Below are 23,652 nucleotides of genomic sequence, written 5' to 3' on the forward strand. Positions count from 1 at the left end.
TTTTCAACCTATTCTACACTGGATACGCCAATTGAGATTGCAATTGCAAAGCAAGGTGCATACATATATGCTTCTGCAAGGGGAACAGTTCAACTCCGAAGCAATCTTAATACGAACATTACTCTGGAAAATGTTCTGTTTTGCAAAGACGTTCCACAGAATTTACTGTCCGTCTCGAAAATGCAAGCTGCAGGTTTGACAATTGAATTCAATTCAAAGGGAGTACAAATTTCCATGAATGGACAAGGTATACGCAGTCACAAAGGCGATCGTCACTTATTTTCATAGAAAATATTTACATGCAGGACCACAAGCATTACTTGCCACATTGCGGCAAAGTTATTGGCCAATTGGAGGCCGCTATTTAGTAGCTAGCGTCGTCAACAAATGTATCCGATGTTTTCGAATGAAGCCAGTAACTTGGGAGCACGTTATGGGTAGCCTGCCAGCAGATAGAGTGCGGCCTAATCCTGTTTTTCATGCCACAGGAGTGGACTATTGTGGGCCCTTCTATTACAAAGCGGAAAGCAGGAATAAAGCACCTCACAAGTGTTATATCGCCGTGTTTGTCTGTTTCTCCACGAAGGCGGCACATTTGGAAGTCGTCCAGGACCTCCCAACTGATTCCTTCATCGCAGCCCTCAGAAGGTTTATTAGCCTTAGGGGCAGTCCGCTTATCATTTGGAGCGACAATGCTACAAACTTCGTCGGCGCGAAGAGCAAGCTTGCCGTGTTTTTGAGCGAGCAACACACGGCATCGATATCATCTGCTTGTTTGGCTGATGGGATCGACTGGAAATTCATCCCTCCGCGTGCCCCTCACTTCGGAGGTTTATGGGAGGCGGCGGTCAAGTCGGCGAAATATCATTTTTACAGGGTCGTCGGACGTTCCATCTTGAATCTTGATGAATTGCGAACCCTATCGTATGAGATTTCCGCCATTCTCAATTCTCGACCACTCTGTGCACTTACAGAATGCGCGGATGACCTGGAGGTGCTAACGCCAGCTCACTTACTAAGGGGTTCCAGCTACGGCCGATTTCCTGAACCTGACGTGACTCATCTTCGAGAAGACCACCTCAGCAGATGGCAACGGGTGACCCAGATGCAACAGCACTTTTGGAAGAGGTGGAGCAGCGAGTACCTGTCACTACTTCAAGAAAGGATCGATCGAATATTAGCTTCAATATACATATATACATATTCTTAAAATGTAGCTTAGCATAGATAAGGCGACAGAAGAAGAAGAGAGAGAGAAATAGATAAACAAAGAGAAGTAAAGAGCGCAGCAGGTGCAGCCATACACCCATGCGCGCACAATTAGGCGCTAGCGGTCTGCTCCGAACATACTCCCCCCGTTGGAAGAGGTACTGTTCCAACTTCGTCGGAATCGTGGGGCAGAATGGCTAGCTTGGCGACTGCCCTCTTGATCAGACCCGAAGCAGTACGGACCATGGCTACTCGGATGACGGCGTCCTTGCCAGGAATGATTTCCTCAATGCGCCCAAGCTGCCATTTCATGGACAGGATGTTGTCCTCCTTCAGCAAAACTATGTTTCCAACCTTGATGTTGGACGTATCGCAGCGCCACTTGCTCCTTTCTTGAAGTAGTGACAGGTACTCGCTGCTCCACCTCTTCCAAAAGTGCTGTTGCATCTGGGTCACCCGTTGCCATCTGCTGAGGTGGTCTTCTCGAAGATGAGTCACGTCAGGTTCAGGAAATCGGCCGTAGCTGGAACCCCTTAGTAAGTGAGCTGGCGTTAGCACCTCTAGGTCATCCGCGCATTCTGTAAGTGCACAGAGTGGTCGAGAATTGAGAATGGCGGAAATCTCATACGATAGGGTTCGCAATTCATCAAGATTCAAGATGGAACGTCCGACGACCCTGTAAAAATGATATTTCGCCGACTTGACCGCCGCCTCCCATAAACCTCCGAAGTGAGGGGCACGCGGAGGGATGAATTTCCAGTCGATCCCATCAGCCAAACAAGCAGATGATATCGATGCCGTGTGTTGCTCGCTCAAAAACACGGCAAGCTTGCTCTTCGCGCCGACGAAGTTTGTAGCATTGTCGCTCCAAATGATAAGCGGACTGCCCCTAAGGCTAATAAACCTTCTGAGGGCTGCGATGAAGGAATCAGTTGGGAGGTCCTGGACGACTTCCAAATGTGCCGCCTTCGTGGAGAAACAGACAAACACGGCGATATAACACTTGTGAGGTGCTTTATTCCTGCTTTCCGCTTTGTAATAGAAGGGCCCACAATAGTCCACTCCTGTGGCATGAAAAACAGGATTAGGCCGCACTCTATCTGCTGGCAGGCTACCCATAACGTGCTCCCAAGTTACTGGCTTCATTCGAAAACATCGGATACATTTGTTGACGACGCTAGCTACTAAATAGCGGCCTCCAATTGGCCAATAACTTTGCCGCAATGTGGCAAGTAATGCTTGTGGTCCTGCATGTAAATATTTTCTATGAAAATAAGTGACGATCGCCTTTGTGACTGCGTGATCCTTGGGTAACAATATCGGATGCCTCATATCGTAGTCCAACTTTGAATTTTGCAGCCTTCCACCAACGCGCAGTAATCCATCGAGTCCAAGGATTGGCCTCAAAGAGATCAGTTTGCTCTCCTGAGGACACGGCTTGTCCTGGCTGAGAACCCTATATTCCTTGGCAAAGTGAACCTGCTGGATGCTCCTCAGAAGCAGAACAGTACCAAGGTTGATCTCCTCAACCGAAAGAAAGCCTTTTAATGGAACAGCTTTGCCTTTGCAATTGGCAATGAAACAATAAATATACGCAAATACGCGCTGCAACTTATCAAAGGTGTTGATAAATTTGCAGCTCGATGAAACGTCCATGCAAACGGCTCCAACTAAAGCTGCCGAACGACGCTCTGGAAGATCCTTCACTGGCTCCAGCAGAGAGGGCCAATTCGATAAGCTTTGCAGCAGGAACGAAGGTCCGTTAGCCCAAAGGGAATGATCCAGCAATTCTCTTGGGGTACATCCTCTCGACACGACATCTGCCGGGTTTAAAATTTTCGGAACGTGATGTCATGTCTTTCGTCATCTCCTGTATTTTCGCGATTCGGTTTGAAACAAATACGTTGAACTCCCTCGGGGGCTGGCGAATCCATACCAACACAATAGACGAGTCAGACCAGCAATGAAATGCGCAGTCGAAATCTATACTTTCCTTGACGTTTACGCCTGTGGTTGCATTGCGAATCGTGGAAATTTTATGTTCTGGATGACTACCAACTGAGAGGTCAACTCCCCCCATAACGAAAGAAAGGGCTCTGGCAAAACGTCATCCCAATCCACGTTAGCACTCCATAAGGATTGTAGAAAGATTTTAGATTTTGTGATGATTGGTGCGATTAGTGCAAGCGGATCATAGAATTTTGCAATTGTTGACAATGCAATTCGTTTGGTGGGTCGATGAGTTGCCGGTATCTGAGAGAAATTAAATAGGAGCTGATCAGACACCGGATCCCAGGCCAAACCTAAGGCCTTGGCGATGTCCGATCCATCGTGAAATTTTATTAACTGCTCCCTGTCGCAGTCAGACTCCCCTTCGAGCGCTCCTGCATCATTCGAACACCATTTGCGGATTGGAAAGTTTCCTCTCGAAAGTAGCTCCTTTACCTGGCGACGAATTTCTCTCACCTCTTCGACTGAACCACCACCAGAAATTAAATCATCCACATAGAAATCTCTACGAACAATTTTGGCTCCAACTGGGAATGATTCCTCCTCATCATAAGAGAGCTGATGCATGGCTCTTATAGCCAAGAAGGCAGCTGGCTTAGTTCCATAAGTCACTGTGTTTAACTTAAAAACACTCAGCTCGTCCGTGGAGTTCTCTCGCCAAACGATGCACTGCAAAAAATCATCAGGATGCGAAACTCGGACGCAGCGGTACATCTTACAGATATCTCCACAAAGGGCAACTTTGAAAAAACGAAAGCGAAGCAGGATGTTGAAGATTTTTCCTTGAATTGTTGGACCGGCAAGAAGTAAGTCAAGGGACCTACCAGAAGTCGATTTAGCAGATCCATCAAACACGACACGCAGCTTGGTGCTCGTGCTTTCTTGCTTATGTACGCAATGGTGAGGAAGAAAGAATTGTGGTACCGATGCTACCCTTGTTATACGAGACATGTGTCCTAGCTCCATATATTCCCGTAAAAATGCGGAGTACTGAGTCTTCAACGCAATGTTCCTATCCAATTTGGCTTCCAAACTTTTAAAGCGACGACGAGCCAGGCAATAGGAATCACCTAAAGATTCGAATCCTGATGTGGACAAGAGACGAACAGAGTACTGCCCATTTTCAAGCCTAACGCAACTGTCCTTGAAAAGCTGCTCGCATTGCAAGTCCTCAGGCAACAATACTGGTTCTGACGAGCTGAAGTCCTCGATTTCCCAAAATCGCTTTACTACGGCAGCAAGTGTGTCCTCATCCGATTGATTAATAGGATCCCTGACGATGGCAGCTAATACAGACTTATGAGTTGACGCACTCGGCAGCCCTCCAGACACGATCCAACCAAGTTTGGTGTTCTGGAGTGTTGGCAACGCGCTATCCAAGTGAATTTGCCCCGTAGCAATTATTTCGAAAAAAAGTCCAGCACCAATTAGAAGATCAATCCGCTCTGACCGATTAAAATAAGGATCAGCAAGCGAAATATTTTGCGGAATTTTCCACGATGTGGCATTTATGTTAAAATGAGGCTGATAATCCGTGATACTGCTAGTTACAACCGCGGAGAATGAGGTACGATAGCTTTCATCCCGGGATTGCGCTACAATGTCGACTGCCTTATCGGAATTTAGAGAGGATTCCCCAATACCAGAGACTAGAGTATGCGACTTTCGATGATTTAAATTGAGCTGCTTCGCTAGGCGAGAAGTTATGAAATTTATCTGAGATGCCGAGTCAAGGATGGCTCGGCATGGCATAAATTCTCCAGCCTTATTCCTCACATAGATGATCGCGGTTGGAAGCAACACGTAATCAACAGGCAACATATCTGTGGGGCTTGGTGGAGGGTTCGATGAATGTGAACATGATAATAATGCTGATGAAGATGATGTTGATGGCTGAGAGTTGGGAAGTGGTCTGGATGATATTGATGAGACTGAGGTGGATGGTACGGATGGGTCCTGATTGATATGCAATAATGAATGGTGCTTCATAGGACAATATCTGCAGTGCGTTGACTTGCATTGCTGCAAGCTATGTCCCTTACGCAAACAATTGAGACACAAGTGCAACTTCTTTGCTTCTTTGTATCGAAGATTTTGACTCAAATTTAAAAATCGCGAGCATTTTGCCAAATAATGATCCCTTGCTTCAGAAAATATACATAGAGGGGGATTTGAGTTATCTGAAGCAATTAACGCGTTTGAGCTATATCTGTGCAGGTTTTTTCCCACCTGCTGGCCTGGTGTTTGCCTTACCAAGGCTTGATCCAAATTTTCCATCATCCTACACCTCCTTTGCAAGAACGACTCCATAGACTCCCACGTAGATAGGTCGCTGATGGACAAATCCTCTTCCCATTTTTCCCGCGTCTTTTGATCGAGCTTCCGTGCGACTATGTGGATCAGCAATCCGTCCAAGATTTGTTGCGTAGTGGCCAGGGTACGGATTGCTCGCAGATGAGAATTCATACAATCGCTTAACTCCCGAAGACCCTTGGCTGATCCCTTCTCGACACCTTTTAAACCAAATATTGCCTGCACGTGTGCCTGAAAATGTAGAACCTTATTATCAAATCGATTTTTGAGTAAGTTTAAAGCCTTTTTGTAATTGGCATTCGAGGGCTCAAGCGAACGTATGGTCTTTAGAGCCACGCCGCCTAAACTTGACCTTAAATATTGTAATTTTTCAATATCACTTAGCTCTTCGTCGTTTCCGATGACCGTGCTGAACGTTGCAATAAAATCCGGCCAATCAGAGTAGGATCCATGGAACCGAGCTATCTCCAAAATTGGCAACCGAAGCTTCCTAGATCGGAAAGAAAGATCCGGATGATTAAAATTGTCTATGGAAGTTGAATTTGCGCCGCTAAACCTCGATTTATCTTCGCCTTCACATCCATGAACGCCGTGGAGAACTCAATCCGATGGTCGCTTGCTATCTCCGTAAAGTCCAATTTTTCCAGCGAAGTCTGTGCGGAATCAAAGGCCAAATTTAATGAATTTATCCACTCCAGTCGCGCCAGTAAATCAGCTTCATCAAACTGATCTACAGTCTCCGGATTTATGAAATAATTAATCGAGCTCAATTGCCGCAAAAGGGATTGGGCCTTGGCTCGGTAGAAGTCCACGTCACTTGGCGGCTCATTTTGATGCTGAACCGAATTTTCCGTATTAGCCATCTTTATTTTCTCACGCGAAAAGATTTAATTAAGGGAAAATGTCTGACCGCTTCGGTATATAGGAACCCGTTTAGTTTTCACCGCGCAAATTTAGGTTAATCAGCGTCACCGAGATGCAACGGAACCTCGACAATATTGTTGTTGCAATTGTCTGCCTCGAAACAGCGGAGTTTTGGCACACGCACGTCTATGCTATATATGTATAAGTATATATATGTTCAATAGGCGCACAACACAGCTTTTGTTAAACAGCGCGATTAAACCGAAAATCAGCGGCCGGCTATATGCACTCAGCTTGTTATGTACAAGGTATGTGTGTATGTGAGTTTGCTTTTGTGCTTATGACCGAATGCGTGTAAGCGACAGCGAAGCAAAGCGATTTGTTTAAACGATATTAAACAACGAACACCGGGTTGCAGGCTCCGAACCAAAGAATCACGTCGGGGTCACCAAAATGTTTATGGGGAAGACAACGAATTTGCCACCCTTAAGCAAAAATTACAACGCACGAATAGGTTAATTAAATGCTGTGTATATTTTCGTTCACTTCTCTGGTCGGAGCTGCAACTACCGATCGAATATTAGCTTCAATATATATACATAATCTTAAAATGTAGCTAAGCATAGATAAGGCGACAGAAGAAGAAGAGAGAGAGAAATAGATAAACAAAGAGAAGTAAAGAGCGCAGCAGGTGCAGCCATACACCCTAGCGGTCTGCTCCGAACAAAGATGTAGAACTTGTAAAAGATATTACATTTAATAATGAATTATGCGAAGCTTGTATAAATGGTAAGCAAGCTAGACTTCCTCTAGAGAAAACTAAGAATAAAGAATATATTAGGAGGCCTTTATTTATAATTCATTCAGATGTTTATGGTCCGATAACCCCTTCTAGTATTGATGGAAGAAACTATTATGTAATTTTCGTCGATCAATATACACATTACTGTGTTACTTATTGGTGACCTATAAATCTGAGGTATTTAATTTCTTCAAAGATTTCATCGCTAAGAGTGAAGCTCATTTCAATTTAAAGGTTGTGAATCTATACATAGACAATGGCAGAGAATATTTGTCAAATGAGATGAAGGATTATTGTAGTGAAAGAGGCATAAGTTACCATTTGACGGTTCCACATACACTGCAATTAAATGGAGTATCAGAACGTATGATCAGATCCATAACTGAAAGGGCTAGAGCAATGATTAGTGGCTCTAAATTAAATAAACGTTTTTGGGGCGAAGCTGTTTTAACGGCAACTTATTTAATTAATAGAACTCCAAGTAGATCGTCTCAGGATAAGAAAACTCCATTTGAAATGTGGCACAACAGAAAGCCAAAATTGAAATATTTAAAGATATTTGGCTCAACCGTATATGTGCATGATAAAATGCGGAAACGAAAATTTGACGACAAGTCATTCAAATGTATACTGGTTGGCTATGAATATAATGGCTATAAGTTGTTGGACATACATTCAGATAAGTTTTTGGTAGTTAGAGATGTAGTTGTTGATGAAATAAATATGGAAAACTGTAGGACTGTGGTGAATGACTCAAAGTTTCAGAATGAGAGTATGGAACTGGTAGAAAGTATTCAGAATGATAGTATGAATAATTTACAACTGTCGACTGAAATGAATTCAGGAGCAGAGGAGTCGATTATCCCGAATGAGAGTACGGATGGAAAATCTGATCATTTTGAATCAGATAAACAGCCTAGTGAATCAACGACTTGTGAAAATGCCGATCCAATTGTAATCATTGGTGAAGAATTGCCTAGTAAGCAATTAGAAATAGATGAAAGTGAAGTCAGAAGAAGTGAAAGATTAAAGAATAGGCCAAAAAGGTCATATCGGTTCTTAGACAATTGCTTAATGAATGCTCACGCTTTTTGTGATGATATCCCAAGTAACTACAATGATATTAAAAATAGAACAGACATAACTAGATGGGAAGAAGCAGTAAAAGAAGAATTAGATTCGCATTCTTATAATAAAACTTGGACTTTAGTTGATCACCCTCTAGATAAAAATAGTAGCTCGGGGATTCACTCAAGAATATCTTTTAGATTATGATGAGACTTTCGCTCCAGTTGCAAGAATATCCAGCTTTCGTTTCGTTTTATCCACAGCAAACCAATTCAATTTAAAAGTTCACCATATGGATGTTAAAACGGCATTCCTAAATGGTATTTTGAAAGAGGAAATCTTTATGAAGATTCCAGAGGGCTTACCATATGAGGAAGGTAAAGTCTGTAAATTGAATAAGTCTATTTATGGGTTGAAACAAGCGGCACGATGTTGGTTCGAGACATTTGAAAGTGTATTAAAGAGCATGGGTTTTATTAATTCGGCAGTGGATAGATGTATCTAATTACTAGACCATGGGGATATCTGAAAAAATATCTATGTGCTTTAATATATTGATGATCTTTTAATTGCAACAAAGAGCATTGACACAATGAATAATCTTAAAACATTTCTAATGACTAAATTCAGGATGACAGATTTATATGAAATAAGACACTTCATTGGAATAAAAATATAAAGACAAGGTGGTTATTTATATCTTAGTCAATCAGCATACATTAATAATATTTTAAAAAGGTTTAATATGGAAGAATGTCATGCAGTCAGTACACCACTTCCAACTAAGTTAAATTATGAGGCCTTAGGCTCGGATCAAGAATGTAACGCGCCATGCCGAAATCTGATTAGATGTTTGATGTATCTAATGTTATGCACACGCCCTGATCTAAGTACAGCTATAAGTATACTTAGTAGATATACAAACAAAAATAATTCAGAATTATGGCAAAGTCTAAAAAGGGTTTTGAGATATTTAAAGGGTACTGTTGATAAAAAATTAACTTTTATCCAAAATGAAAATTTTAACGATACAATTATTGGGTATGTTGACTCTGACTGGGCAGGAAGTGAATCTGATAGAAAGAGTACAACAGGTTTTATATTTAAAATGTTTGACTCTAATGTGATCTGCTGGAATGCGAAGAAGCAAAATTCAGTGGCTGCTTCTTCGACTGAAGCGGAATATATGGCTTTATTTGAAGCCGTAAGGGAAGCTTTATGTTATTTATTATTATTTATTATTTGATGATATTATTATTTATTTGATTGTCGATTCATCAAAGGCTTAAGTTGTTCGTAAAAAAAACTTTTTTTCGTCATCTGTTTGAAGATAATAATAATAGATGAGACAACAAGCTCAAGTCTCTCTATTCGATTTTTAATATCTGCAGTTTTCTCATCAGGAATACTAACAATTAAATCTTGTTGATGTGAAATAATAGAATCCCTCAGCCTCTTTATAGACTTGTCGACATATTCTTTGTTGGCTATATCTATGGATTCTTTGAGAATCCCGACATTTTGTTCACGTTGAATATTAAAATTACCCTCTGTATCAGTATCGATTCCGCAACACCATCAAAACTTAGACCAATTTCTTCTTGAAATTTTGTAATCAATAAAGTTAAGGATACTCTCAATTCATGAATAGCTTTATCAACATATTCTTTCATGACGATGTCTGCGTTTTCTTTTGGGAAGCCACCATTTTTTATAGCCACCATTTATTTATGCAAGTTTCCATCAGTATCTAGATAGAGTTCCGTCTCAGTTTTCTCATATCGTTTTAAATTATTAGTGTTCTGCTTTTCCTGGATATAACGTCCAAACTTGTCAACGGTCATGATGAGTATAATCTTATATGGACGTTGATGCACTAAGGTGAGTACATACAAGTGGCCCGTATGACACCAGGCACGTGCCTGTTTGGGTTAGGTGTTAGTAGGCGCGATGGAAAATATAGGACAGAATACGAGGAAAATTGACTACCGGCGTGCTGCCAGATTGTTAGCTTGCATGCTTACTAAGTGTGTTAGTATTGAAGATTTTAATTTGGGAAGGGAATCTACGTTAGAGATTAGTGTGTACAAATCATTATAATTTGCACATAACACTCTAAAGGTTCATGCAGTTTAAAGGAGGTCCTACAGTGGCGCAACACTAATGGGATATAGGATCTAGTGGCTCTACATGGTACATGGAAATTAAGCTGACTCAATAAGTCAGCACTTTCCACATCACCATGGATAAGGTTAAAAATAAAGGTTATCCGTAGCATCGTTCTACGATTGGCTAAGGACGGCAAGTTTATTAATAGGAGTCTACTAGAGTAGGAAGGTAATCTTTGGTTTGCATCCCAATTTAAACCGCGTAGAGCGAAAAGTAAAAAGTTCTTTTGAACCGACTCAATGCGTTTACTATGGACGCCGTACTGAGGGCTCCAAACGCAGCATCCATATTCTAGGATAGGACGAACTAAGGAAGTATATAAGGAATTAGTAACATAGGGGTCATTGAATTCCTTCGACCACCGTTTAATAAATCCAAGCACACCCCTGGCTCTATTCACCATAGACGAAATATGATCAATAAAGTCAAGTTTTGGGTCCAAGCGGACGCCCAAATCGTCAACTGTATTAATTCTTTCCAAAGAGCAGCCGTTCAGCGTGTAAGTAGCAAGCTTAGGAGCGACACGAGAAAATGTCTTTAGCTTGCATTTCGAGCCATTTGAGTTTAATAAGTTTACACGGCACCAAGTTTGAAAATTATTAAGATCTGTTTGTAAATCCGACTGGCAGGCAACGTCATTGTATTGCACGCAAAGCTTGACGTCATCCGCGTACATAAGTACTCTGGAGTTAGTCAAGACTTTGGGCAGGTCATTTATGAACAATGTAAACAATAAGGGTCCCAAATGGCTTCCTTGCGGGACACCAGATGTAACCCTTAGAACATTTGATAAATTATTCTTAAAGAGGACCTTTTGCGTCCTGCCATTCAAATAACTAGAGATCCAATTAAGAAGATCACTTGGAAAACCCATTGAATCGAGTTTTCCAACGAGGAGAGAATGATTAACAGAGTCAAATGCTTTACTGAAATCAGTATAGATTACATCTGTCTGACAATTATTATGGAAGCCCTTTATAATATAGGAAGAGAGCTCCAAAAGATTTGTTGTTGTTGATCTTCGCTTAATAAAACCATGTTGACATGGAGAAATAACCGATCTACAAAGGTGCTGTAAATGAGGGGTGATAATATTTTCAAATAATTTTGGGATGGCCGACAACTTAGAGATTCCTCTATAATTGCTGGCATCCAATTTGCTACCTTTTTTGTGGAGAGGAATAATAAACGATTCCTTCCAAATAATGGGAAAGTGGGAGGTTTCCAAGGACAAGGTAAATAATTTCAGAAGGGGATAGCACAGGGCGTCGGCACAATACCTGAGCACACAGCCAGGAATTCCGTCGGGACCTGGCGAATAAACTGGCTTGACACGATGAAGATCTAAAAGGAGAGAGCTTTCGTTTAGGCTAGGACAGAAAATTAAGTTCGATTTGGGTATGTCGTAGGAATAAGTCTGGTATATATACGAAGAGCTAGAATAGGTTGTTTGAAAAAACTGCGAAAATAGATCGGCTATTGCCTGATCATTATTTGAATATTACAACATAAATATATACTAAATTAGAATATAATTTTGTCCTCTCGGAGCTCTTTAATTATCGATGTAATTTCGTTAGCGTGATTTGTATTTCCAGCTGTTTTCGAAGCTATTAAAAATTGAAGTCGTTCCACTAACTCATTTGGATCGTCCCAGTATACATAATTAGGTTTATTCCTTTCAAGTGTCATGGAACCAGACCCGGTTAAGTTTTCTTTATTGCGTTTGGGTGTAGACTTGGTGACGGGTAAATTAGCTAAAAGTGGTTTGATAATTTGAGAATATTTTATTGCTCTCGTTCCTTTTTCGTGTCCGTTTGGTAGAAAATTTCTTCGGTAGGCATTACTTTTTTGTAAAATTTCGCTATATAGCTCCAGATCATCTGTAATATATTTTTTTGGAAGATGATGGAATATTAAAGAATATAATCCGCTGGTGGGTTGCCAGTTTTGCCTATGCCCAAACTCAAACTATTTGATACATTTATTTGATTATTCCCCAACATTAATTGACCAGAGTCATTTTTGTATGGTCCATATGTTTTATCCAAAATATGTTCTCGTGCTAGTTCACTAACATTAAAATTTTTTGAACTCTCCTCAAGCTCTGGTGGTGGAGATCTCATCAACGGTGATGTATAGGAGGAGGTTTGAGTTGTGTGAGCAGTTGCTTGATTTGATGATGATTGATTCTCGTTGTCAAATTCAAATTGTTCATTTTGATGGTCTCCCACTGTATTGGTAAAAAACTTAGTTGTTAATATTATTATTATTATTATTATTATTAACAAGTTCATTTAATGGATTAGTTTTTTCCAAACCCCTAATATTCTGGGTTTTAAATTGTTTTAACTATGAAAACTTATTTTCCAAAGCATTTTGAGTTATATTTAAATGTGATAGAATATTTTGGTTCATTGTGATGGAATTTGAAAATATTTATTATATATATGTTTATATATGTTTGTATGTATGTATGTCTCCCGACACCCCAGCCTCCTTACTTAATTACACAGCACTCAATAGTTAAGAAATTCTACCCAAGCCTTTAACGTTGTGGCGGAACGGATAAGCTAACCCGCTAGAATATCGATAGTCAGTCAAGTTTGAATTACGCGCCACTAAGGCGAACCTTCGGTATTTGAAATATGTTTGGAATTGGCCACACTGTTTATGGCCGAAAGCTATGTTAAGTTCGGCGCCACGGTTATTCCGATCGGCGATCCCAGCAGAGAAGGGAGGAGAAACTGCGGTATGTAAAAGGGAAATAGGTTGAGGTTAATTCTAAGTTTGTACTACCCCTCAACAGAATAAAACACACATTTTCTAGTAAGCTCATTACCACACTTCCAGTCCGAGTGTTGGATACGCTACAAGATCTGGTATTTCTTGTTTCGGTGGAGCACAAGTGTTAGATGGCAACTCCCGGGATTTGGATCGGCGTCATTTCTTTTATTCGCATTCTTTGAGTTCGCATCTTAATTCGCATTAGAGTCGGAACTCTAACGGCATTTGGAAACACGTACGGAGTTAAACGCGTTATATGCCGACGACACATTCGCCCAGACGGAGCCCCAGACTTAATCAACCTGAGGTTACCACACACCGGCCGGCTTGGCGTATGCAGACGGTGGCCCACAGCGGCCACGGACTCCAGAGGAAGGAATCGGTGTAAAACGCACCACTGGACCTGCCCAGGCGGAAGCGCTGGGTCAGGATGTGGACCCCACGAATTCACAGATTGCGAAGCTTATGGTAAGAATCGCAAATCTAGAGAAGGAGCTCCAACAGGCAAGGGCAAATGAAGGTCTTGCGGCGCCCGCCAGGAATCCCGTTGGGAACGGGTCGAGTGGCGTCGGAGTGAGCGGTGCGGCGAATACACCGCTAGGAGAGGCGCCATGTTTGAGCGCAACGGTAAGGCAGCTCTTGAGTGAAAATCTGCCAACGGGACCACTAGCGTCAGTGACGTCATCTTATGATGAACAGTTGCCGGCACAATTGAGTGCAAATCTGCCGCCACAATTGAGTGGAAGTTTGCCGCCATATTTAAGTGGTAATGCGGCAATAGGGCAACGAGTCACACGGACAGACTGTACAACTGTAAGGTACTCGCCGCCATGTTGCGTGACGGCCACGGTGCAGCCAGAACGAGGTTATGTTAACGCACCACGGGAGCCACAACGCAGATTCGCTGTACCCACGCCATCACCCGGATCCTATGGAACAGCGGGTGTGGCCAATGAATGGACGCCACGCAGATTGCCTGATCTTCCAGAGTTCGAAGGTCAGCCAGAGGAATGGCCAATATTCCAGTGCGCGTTCTTGGAGACGACGGCGGCGTATCAGTGTACAGCATTGGAAAATAACCAAAGGCTAGTGAAGGCATTGAAGGGTGAAGCGAGGACGGCAGTCAAGTCACTGCTTATTCATCCCAACAACGTACAGGCCGTAATGGAACAGCTTCGCTTTCGATATGGGCGTCCGGAGCAATTGATCCGGAGTCAACTGGAGAGCGTGCGGGAGCTACAGCCAATTCAGGAGCACAACATAGGCAGGATTGTATCGTTCGCCACGAGGGTGAGCAATCTTGCAGCATTTCTGCAGTCAACCGACAGGGGCGACCAGCATATAGGAAATCACACCCTGATGGAGGAGCTGATCGCCAAGTTGCCCCGAAGTAAGAGGTTGGACTGGGCCAGATACGCGGTCGCTATGGAACCATACCCGACGATAGTGCACCTAAGTGAATGGCTAAACGAGCTCGCTAAGCTAGTATGCACCATTACGGACGTGAGGAGTAAAACCCCAAAGCGAAGGCTGTTACATGCAAACACGAATCTGGAGCTTCCGATGCATGGTGAGCATCAGGAAGACATGGAACAGAAGGGGTATAATGACCACCCCAGAGGTTGCCTCATGTGTGAAGGGCAACACGCCATCAAGGATTGCAAGGAATTCAACAACGCCCCTGACAGGACGCGATTGGAGTTCGCCAAGAAGCTTCGGATCTGTTTCGCGTGCCTTGAAACCGGGCACATGGTACGGTTCTGCAAGAGGAGCCGTAAGTGCAACGTCTACGGATGCCAGAGGAAGCATCACTACTTGCTGCATGACGAAGCCGATAGCCCCAGATGGTCACAACAGTCAGACGGTGGCCACAGGAGGGAGCTACGGAGCAACCGCAGACGGGAGCCACAAGAGGTCATCAGCCACCGCAAGCGGATGCCGCAGTCAGCGGATCCAACAGTGAGTAACATTTCCATGGCCCAAGCAACAAGCCTGAGAAGCGCTGGGCGCATGGAAAATGAGAATCAAAGCGGCCAGGAGACGCCGCATCGAAACCTTAGTTGTGTCGATTCGGATGGAGGTCACCTGCTGTTCTGAGTTCTGCCCGTGACGCTGTACGGGGAGAAGCAACAGGTGGACACGTACGCACTGCTCGACGAGGGATCGTCTGTGACACTCATAGACGACGAGCTCATCCGAAGCCTACACCTAAAGGGTGAGAGTCGACAACTAAACGTGCAGTGGTTTAGCGGTAAGTCCGCCAGAGAGCCTACGAGAAGGGTTAGCCTGCAGATCAGTGGAGCGGGCAAACCGAAGCGGCACGGTTTAAGGAACCTTATTGGACTGGATCACGCGCACCTAGGAATTCCCCTGCAGACCAGAAGCTTCGGCGCAGCAGCTACCAAAAATTAGGATGGGTAGTATATGGACCAGTGAGACGTCAAGCGAGTCCATTGACGGAGAGATCGTGCCTACTAGCCGTTACCCAGGATGACGCTCTGGAGAAGATGGTCAGCGATTATTTCGAAATAGAGAACTTCGGAGTGAAGCCAGCGCCACCGGTCGCAGCCAGCGACGATGAACGGGCCGTGGGCATCTTGGAGAGGACGACTAAACGGATAGGTCAACGATACCAGACTGGGCTGCTATGGAAGGATGACGAGACGAGACTGCCAGACAGTTACAACATACCACTACGGCGACTCGTCAACATCGAACGGAAAATGAAGCGCGATGCGAACTTCGCGCAGGCCTACAATGCGATCATGGATGACTACGTCAAGAAGGGATACGCACGACGACTAGAGCAGCAGGAGGTCACTTATGGTAGCCCTGACAAGTTGTGATACCTGCCGCACTTCGGGGTCGAAAACCCAAACAAGCCTGGGAAGATCCGTCTAGTTTTCGATGCAGCAGCTAAAGTGAACGGCGTATCCCTGAATTCAGCACTACTGAAAGGCCCCCGGAACTACAAGTCACTCCCGGCTGTCCTCTTCCACTTTAGGGAAAGAGCCGTAAGAGTCTGTGCGGACATCAAGGAGATGTTCCACCAGGTATTGATGCAGCCACAAGATAGATGCGCCCAGAGATTCTTGTGGAGGCACGGAGATGACCGCAAAGACCCGGAGATCTACGAGATGACAGTGATGACGTTTGGAGCAGCTTGTTCGCCATGCTCAGCGCAGCACGTGAAGACTGTAAATGCTTCAAGGCACGTGCACACTGATCCCCGGGCGGTCCTGGCTATTAATGAGTACCACTACGTGGACGATTACGTAGATAGCTTCGCAGATGATGATGAAGCTATAGCCGTCTCAAATCGAGTAAGAGAGATACACGCAAGTGCCGGTTTTGATTTGTGTCGGTTTTCTTCCAGCTCGGCGAGATTGGTCAGAGCCTTAAATCCGTTAGGCACCAACGAGAACGTCGAGTGGACAGAATCCGAGCAGAAGGTATTTGGCATGTATTGGCACCCGGCTACAGATGACTTCAGATTCAGCGTCAAGTACCATCGGGTTCCCAGCAGCGTGATGACGGGGGAACGTGTCCCTACTAAGAGGGAGTTCCTCAGCTTGGTGATGTCCACGTTTGATCCGATTGGGTTCTTGAGCTGCTACATGGTAACCGCCAAGCTACTTATGCGAGAGATTTGGCGGAAAGGAGTCACATGGGATGAGCCATTGCCAGACGAGCTAGACACGGCATTTGAGAGCTGGCTACTTTGGTACTGGACAAGTACGAGCACTTCAGCTGCAAGTCTTCGTGGACTCCAGCCAGTCGGCGTTTGCTGCGACGGCGTATTGACGGGCCACCTACGCAAACGACGACGTGCGGGTTCATTTCGTATGTGCCAAAACGAAATGTGCTCCGATGAGGACAATGTCAGTCCCGAGATTGGAACTACAGGCAGCCATGCTGGGAACACGGCTGATGAACACTGTGAAACAGCAACACAGTGTAGAGATAAGCAGATACTTACTCTGGACGGATTCTAAGACAGTGCTGCACTGGATAAGCAGCACCCACCGGTGGTATAAACAGTTTGTTGGAAGCCGGGTGGCAGAAATCCTGGAGTCGACGGAAGTATCCCAATGGAGATGGGTACCAACTGCCGAGAACGTGGCAGATGACGCAACCAGGCCGCAACGCCATGTGGTCCTCACTCAAAGGTCACGATGGCTACGCGGGCCGACGTTCCTGCGGGAACCAGAAGAGAATTGGCCAGAGAGCTCCTCTAGTAGTAGTGGCTGCACGAGAGCCACCGACGAGGAAGAGATGCCATGTGAGTTTGCGCTAGTGACTGCAAACGGATTTTTTATATCTTTCCAGAGGTTCTCAAACTACAACCGGCTGGTAAGAACCACGGCTTGGGTCCTTAGATTCGTCCGACGATGCCGTGACCGTGAGAAGTATGGACGAATGCGCCAACGCGGAGCGCATATTGATCCGGCAGGCGCAAAGTGAAGCGTTCTTCGGAGAAGAGAGGAACAAAGCTGGAAGGATCTCGAAAGAAGGCAGCCAACTGCGAGGGCTGTCCCCGTATTTCGACGACGATGAAGTCATGCGTGTAAGGGGAAGGATCGACGCCGCCGCTTGTGTGCCATACAGCGCCCGGCGCCCCATTATACTGTCCCACAGACACACGCTGACGGTGATGGTAGTACACCACTACCACCAGAATATGGGCCATCAGAACCACGATGCGACCATAGGCGAGATATGGAAGAAGTTCTGGATAACGAACTTACGGAGGCTGCTACGGAAGGTGGTGGCTGACTGCCAGATCTGCAAGCTGCGGAGGGCACAGCCGATGCAGCCAATAATGGGTCCTTTGCCTGAGGACCGACTGGAAGCCAACGGATGGCCATTCAAGCACACGGGCTTGGATTATTTTGGACCGTTGCACGTGACGATTGGACGTCGCATCGAGAAGAGGTGGGTGGCACTGTTCACCTGCTTAACCACGAGGGCCATCCATTTGGAGATAGCCCATGATTTATCTACAGATTCCTGTATCATCGCTATAAGGAACTTCATGAGCCGGCGAGGACCGGTGGTCAAGATGAGGAGCGATAATGGGAAAAACTTCGTTGGAGCCAATCGAGAGGCTAGGAGATTCAACGAGGTTTTCGAGCCAGAGAAGATCCAGGGCGAGCTGTCGTCCAAAGGAATCGAGTGGATATTCAACTGCCCAGCGAACCCAGCTGAGGGTGGCGCCTGGGAAAGGATGGTTCAGTGCGTCAAGAAGGTACTGTCACATACGATGAGGGAGCTGACTCCTATGGAACATGTTCTGGAGAACCTGTTGATCGAGGCGGAGAACATTGTAAATTCCCGCCCACTAACGCGTCTGCCAGTCACTGTGGACCAGGAGGCTCCACTGACTCCCAACGACTTGCTGAGAGTACCCAATCTGCCGGATGTACCCGGAGACAATGGACAGCCGTTGGAGAGGTGCGCCACGAAGAAGCAGTGACGACTGGCCAGGATGATGCGAGACCGCGTCTGAAAGCGATGGGTGCACGAGTACCTGCCTACTCTTGTGCGCAGGAAGAAATGGTGCTCACATGTCGAGCCAATGCGCCAAGGAGACTTAGTGTTCATCTGCGATCCGGCCAAACCACGTTGAGAGTGGAAACGAGGAATCGTGGAGGAGGTGTTCACTGGAGTAGATGGAATGCCCAGGCGAGCGGCGGTACGGACTGACGATCGAGCCAGGATGATTCGTCCCGCTTCGAAGCTAGCTGATTTGGATGTGGTGAATGCGGCTGCTTCACGGGGGTGGGGATGTCGCGGAACGGATGAGCTAACCCGCTAGAATATCGATAGTCAGTCAAGTTTGAATTACGCGCCACTAAGGCGAACCTTCGTTAAGTATGTATTCGGTATTTGAACTATGTTTGTAATTGGCCACACTGTTTATGGCCGAAAGCTATGTTAAGTTCGGCGCCACGGTTATTCCGATCGGCGATCCCAGCAGAGAAGGGAGTAGAAACTGCGGTATGTAAAAGGGAAATAGGTTGAGGTTAATTCTAAGTTTGTACTACCCCTCAACAGAATAAAACACACACTTTCGAGTAAGCTCATTACCACACTTCAAGTCCGAGTGTTGGATACGCTACAATATCTGGTATTTCTTGTTTCGGTGGAGCACAAGTGTTAGATGGCAACTCCCGGGATTTGGATCGGCGTCAAACGTTAACATTAACCGTCACAGCACTTGATATTTGGGAAATTCTACTCAAACACTTAAACATAAACAGTCACAGCACTTTGCTAATGCAACGAGAGCATAATTCTCAAATTTATTCAGAGCCGCCGAGGTTTCATACAGAATTGTAAAAAACTTAGATTTTAGTCTTAAACGAATATCCATTGTGAGCAGAATTAAAATCTTGTGAAATAAAAACCCAAATAATTTTATTCAAACGAGAAACTTGTTAATGGCGCAGCCGGTAGGATAAATTAAATCGTCGCAAACAGTTACGGCTTTCAGATCAATTAATCGGAAATTATTTTAATTTCTGATCTGTAGTGGAATTGCCCACAGTAAGCAATTGACTAATTAGTTTGTGCACAATCAGTGTTTGGTCTATTGAGTGTTACAAAAATTGAACATTTGGTACAATTAAATCCAATCCAATATTTAAATCGTATCCGCAAAAGAACCTTACGTGTCAACAAAAGTTCAATCGACGTATAAATCCAATTCGGTCGTCGTAACAAACATTGAATTTGTGATCGTAAACAAAATAAAATGGAACAGCCACAAGCAAACAATATTACTATTTCGATAGCTACACCAAGTGTTCTATATGACCAAAACTTAAATCAACTTTTACAACAAATTCGAAATGTTCAATAATTCGAAGGCGAGCCTACTACCCTGGCTCCATTTGTCAGAAGAATCGACTATTTGTTGCAACTATGTATATGCCACGACTATTGAGCGAAAACATAGTATAATCTTTGGGGCAATTGAGCTCCAAATTTCCGGGGATGCCCAGAAGTTACTACAGATGCTACAGATCAACACTTGGACCAACCTCAGACAGGCCCAAATCTCTGAATATAAGATGCAGATACCAGTTGAGGAACTGCTTAGAAGACTCTACAACACTAACTTCCAAGGCAATCTTCGTAAATTTTGCAACGAAATTGAAGCCCGAATCCTGATTATTAGCAATAAGTTAAAATTAGAAGGAAATCTTAAGAATTCTAGATTATACACAAATGCAATGAATAATACAGTAAAGAGCCTTATTCAACGAAAACCACCAGATAGGCTATTTATGTGACTGGCTAGATACGATATTTTAACCAATTCAAAATTAAAACAAGCGGCCCAAATGGAAGGCTTTTAGGAAGAATCCGAATTCAGTGATTTTAATAGGAATGGAAATTCCAAGATTAAACCACAAAAATTTAACAACAAATATACTAGTAATGCACGTAATACCCACCCACAAAGTACTTACCAATACAATCCTTATTTTCAACAACTACAAAATACAAATTTTAACACATGCAATCGAAATCAGTCTCAGAATCAATTTCAGCAACAGTCAAACAGACAGTTTAATAGATACAATGCTTTTGACCAAACTAGGAAATTATCCCAAGAGTTTAACCAAAATTTGCAAGAAGCACAAAGAAATAATCCACTTAATTATAATCATAACAGTAATATACCAAACCAACCTTACAAACGTGTACGGGAAAGTAAAAGCGATTTACAAAAAGTGCGGGTTGATGAAAATTATCAACAAATAGAAAACAATGGCCAGTTCTACTATGAACAACGTGGTTTTAATAACAATAGCGAGTATCAAAATACTCAACCAAATGAACCAATGTTAGATGAAAATTTTCCAATGGGAGCCTCGGAACAAATCAATACATAGAAATATACTATACAGGTGTTTAGTTGACAGGTGTACAGGTGTTTAATTGACACAGGGTCTTTAATAAATTTAATGAGGGAAAATTTTTTATATTTACCAACTTTAGTAAAACAAATTTCTGTAAGAACTATGGAAAGAGTTACAAAATTAAAGGAGCGTGTATCTATTGCACCAAATAATCTCTTTAGACAAGATCAAATATTCTACATACACGACTTTTTACCCCACTATGACATGCTTTTAGTTAGAAACCTGTTATTGGTAAACAATGTCATCATCGAATATTCCTTGAGAACAGTATAAATAAATAAAATAAAAATAGGTAAAACACTTTTTAAGTTAAACGGTTTTATGTTAAACATACATTGTAATGTTTAGGATAAATGTACTAAAAGCCAAAAAATAATAAAACAGGTACAGTCGTGGGAATTATAAACATATACGTAGACTAGACTTAAATAAAACCGTGGGGCACGTCACCGTTTAACTTAAAAAGTTTTTTTTACCTATTTTAATTTTCTAGTTTTTATTTTGTTTTATCCACCCTAATGCCATACAGTTCTCGGCGCGTTTTAACCTTTCACCTTAACTAAGGTAGTGTACCGCTAACGACGTATCATATTTAGCCACCCTAACGCCACACAGTCCTCAACACGATACCAAATCTTGACTTGGTGGATTCAGGCTGGATTAATCAGATACCAAAATTACAGATTGAATTTCTAAATTTAAATCTTATTATTATACGCCATTAAGTGGATGCGCCCATCTTAAATATTGAGGTTGTATAGTGCACTGTATTCTTCTTGTCAAGACCTTTTTTTTGATACCCATATTGGTGGGATTGATAAACAATTGATATCAGCCTTTTGGTAGAGGCGGCCATCTTAGATTTTAATTTTGCATAGTAAATTGTATTCTACTTGTTGAGACCTTTCATTTGATACCCATGTTGATGGGAGTAGTATAGAAACGGGATTTTCAGGACCTTTGATGTCGGCAAAAGGGGTAATAAAAATGCAATTAATGGGTTAGCTGTCAAAACATTTAATTGCTTTGAGTAATAAAAATGCAATTAATGAGGGTTAGCTGTCAACCTGTCAATGGATGGGGGTAATAAAGATGCAATTAATTAGGGTCAGTGTATGTAAAAGGACACTTGTGAACAAGTGTTCAAGCGCCCCAACAAGGATGTGGATACGAGTGCGAATGGGAGGGGAGCGATCCCGAGCGATCCCGGAGCGCACATGTACGTTCCCACGACCCTCACTTAAAGAAAGGGACGGGGGAGGCAATTGAAATGGTCGCACCACAGCGATCCTGGGCCGCATCGATCCCGTTCACGCACGTGGACGTTGACCCACAATCCTCACTTAAAAAAGGGACGGGGGTGGAATTGTAGAAGGGTGCTAACGGAAAAATCCACGCTCTGCTCGATCCTCGATCACACTTGGACGTTGACCCTCAATCCTCACTTAAAAAAGGGATGGGGGTGGATTGGAAGATGGGTGCTAACAGAAAATTCCACGCCCACGCTCTGCTCGATCCCGTTCACGCACGTGGACGTTCACCCACGATCCTCACTTAAAAAAGGGATGGATGTGATTTTCCTTGAGAGATACTTGAAAAGGTCATTTGTTTTCCCATAGAAGGAGAGAAACACACAATTCCCTCCTTGAAAAAGGATGAGAGGAAGGGGGTTTCCAACACTAATTGCATCTGGAGTTGTTCGAATGTGTGTGATGAAATATACAATTAACTTATCTAATTAGGGGTGGCGGGTAAAACGGATACACTTGTAACGGTTTCTCAGTGAAGGCGGAGCTGGCTTTAAAAAGGATAGAAAGGGTAAGAAAATGTGTTTGCTATACATTTTCTGATTTTCGTGGGTCCGCGTATGGACATGTTGAGTACTAAGAATCACTTCTAGTTGGCGGTTTGATCTTTCCAGAGTGGAAAAATTAAATAAATTTTTAAAAGTTTATTCAAAATGTATAAAGTTTATACAAAATTTATAAAGTATAAACGTGCAAAAGTGCAAAAGTGCAAAAGTGAAAAACTACAAAACTCCAAAAGTGTAAAAGCACAGAAAAGAAAAAAAAATTAATTAATAATTAATTATTTTAAATAAAAATCAAAAACACAAAACAATCTTCATCTTCATCTTCATCTTCATCTTCATCTTCATCTTCATCTTCATCTTCATCTTCATCTTCATCTTCATCTTCATCTTCATCTTCATCTTCATCTTCATCTTCATCTTCATCTTCATCTTCATCTTCATCTTCATCTTCATCTTCATCTTCATCTTCATCTTCATCTTCATCTTCATCTTCATCTTCATCTTCATCTTCATCTTCATCTTCATCTTCATCTTCATCTTCATCTTCATCTTCATCTTCATCTTCATCTTCATCTTCATCTTCATCTTCATCTTCATCTTCATCTTCATCTTCATCTTCATCTTCATCTTCATCTTCATCTTCATCTTCATCTTCATCTTCATCTTCATCTTCATCTTCATCT

The 23,652-nt window shown here is 43.2% G+C and overlaps 2 protein-coding genes and 1 pseudogene across 2 annotated transcripts; 2 read left to right on the plus strand and 1 right to left on the minus strand.

The window, feature by feature from the left end:
* Positions 1–1,320: 1,320 nt before the first annotated feature.
* LOC147642963 (uncharacterized) lies at positions 1,321–6,395 on the minus strand. The gene is made up of 2 exons (XM_086837540.1): positions 5,457–6,395; positions 1,321–1,787 (listed from the first exon to the last, which is right to left on the minus strand). Exons 1-2 carry the CDS (start codon positions 5,683–5,685, stop codon positions 1,321–1,323), a joined length of 696 nt encoding a protein of 231 aa, XP_086693666.1. The 5' UTR covers positions 5,686–6,395.
* Positions 6,396–8,558: 2,163 nt separating this feature from the next.
* On the plus strand, positions 8,559–17,217 carry LOC147642964 (uncharacterized). The gene is made up of 5 exons (XM_086837541.1): positions 8,559–8,643; positions 13,563–15,181; positions 15,350–15,473; positions 15,599–16,038; positions 16,105–17,217. The coding sequence occupies exons 1-5, from the start codon at positions 8,559–8,561 to the stop codon at positions 17,215–17,217; spliced, it is 3,381 nt and encodes a 1,126-aa protein (XP_086693667.1).
* A 659-nt stretch (positions 17,218–17,876) lies between these two features.
* On the plus strand, positions 17,877–18,731 carry LOC147642965 (uncharacterized; annotated as a pseudogene).
* The last annotated feature ends 4,921 nt before the right edge of the window (positions 18,732–23,652 follow it).

This window comes from Drosophila serrata, unplaced genomic scaffold (assembly GCF_035046125.1).
Source record: "Drosophila serrata isolate PLE 108 unplaced genomic scaffold, ASM3504612v1 contig_318, whole genome shotgun sequence".
Classification (NCBI taxonomy): domain Eukaryota; kingdom Metazoa; phylum Arthropoda; class Insecta; order Diptera; family Drosophilidae; genus Drosophila; species Drosophila serrata.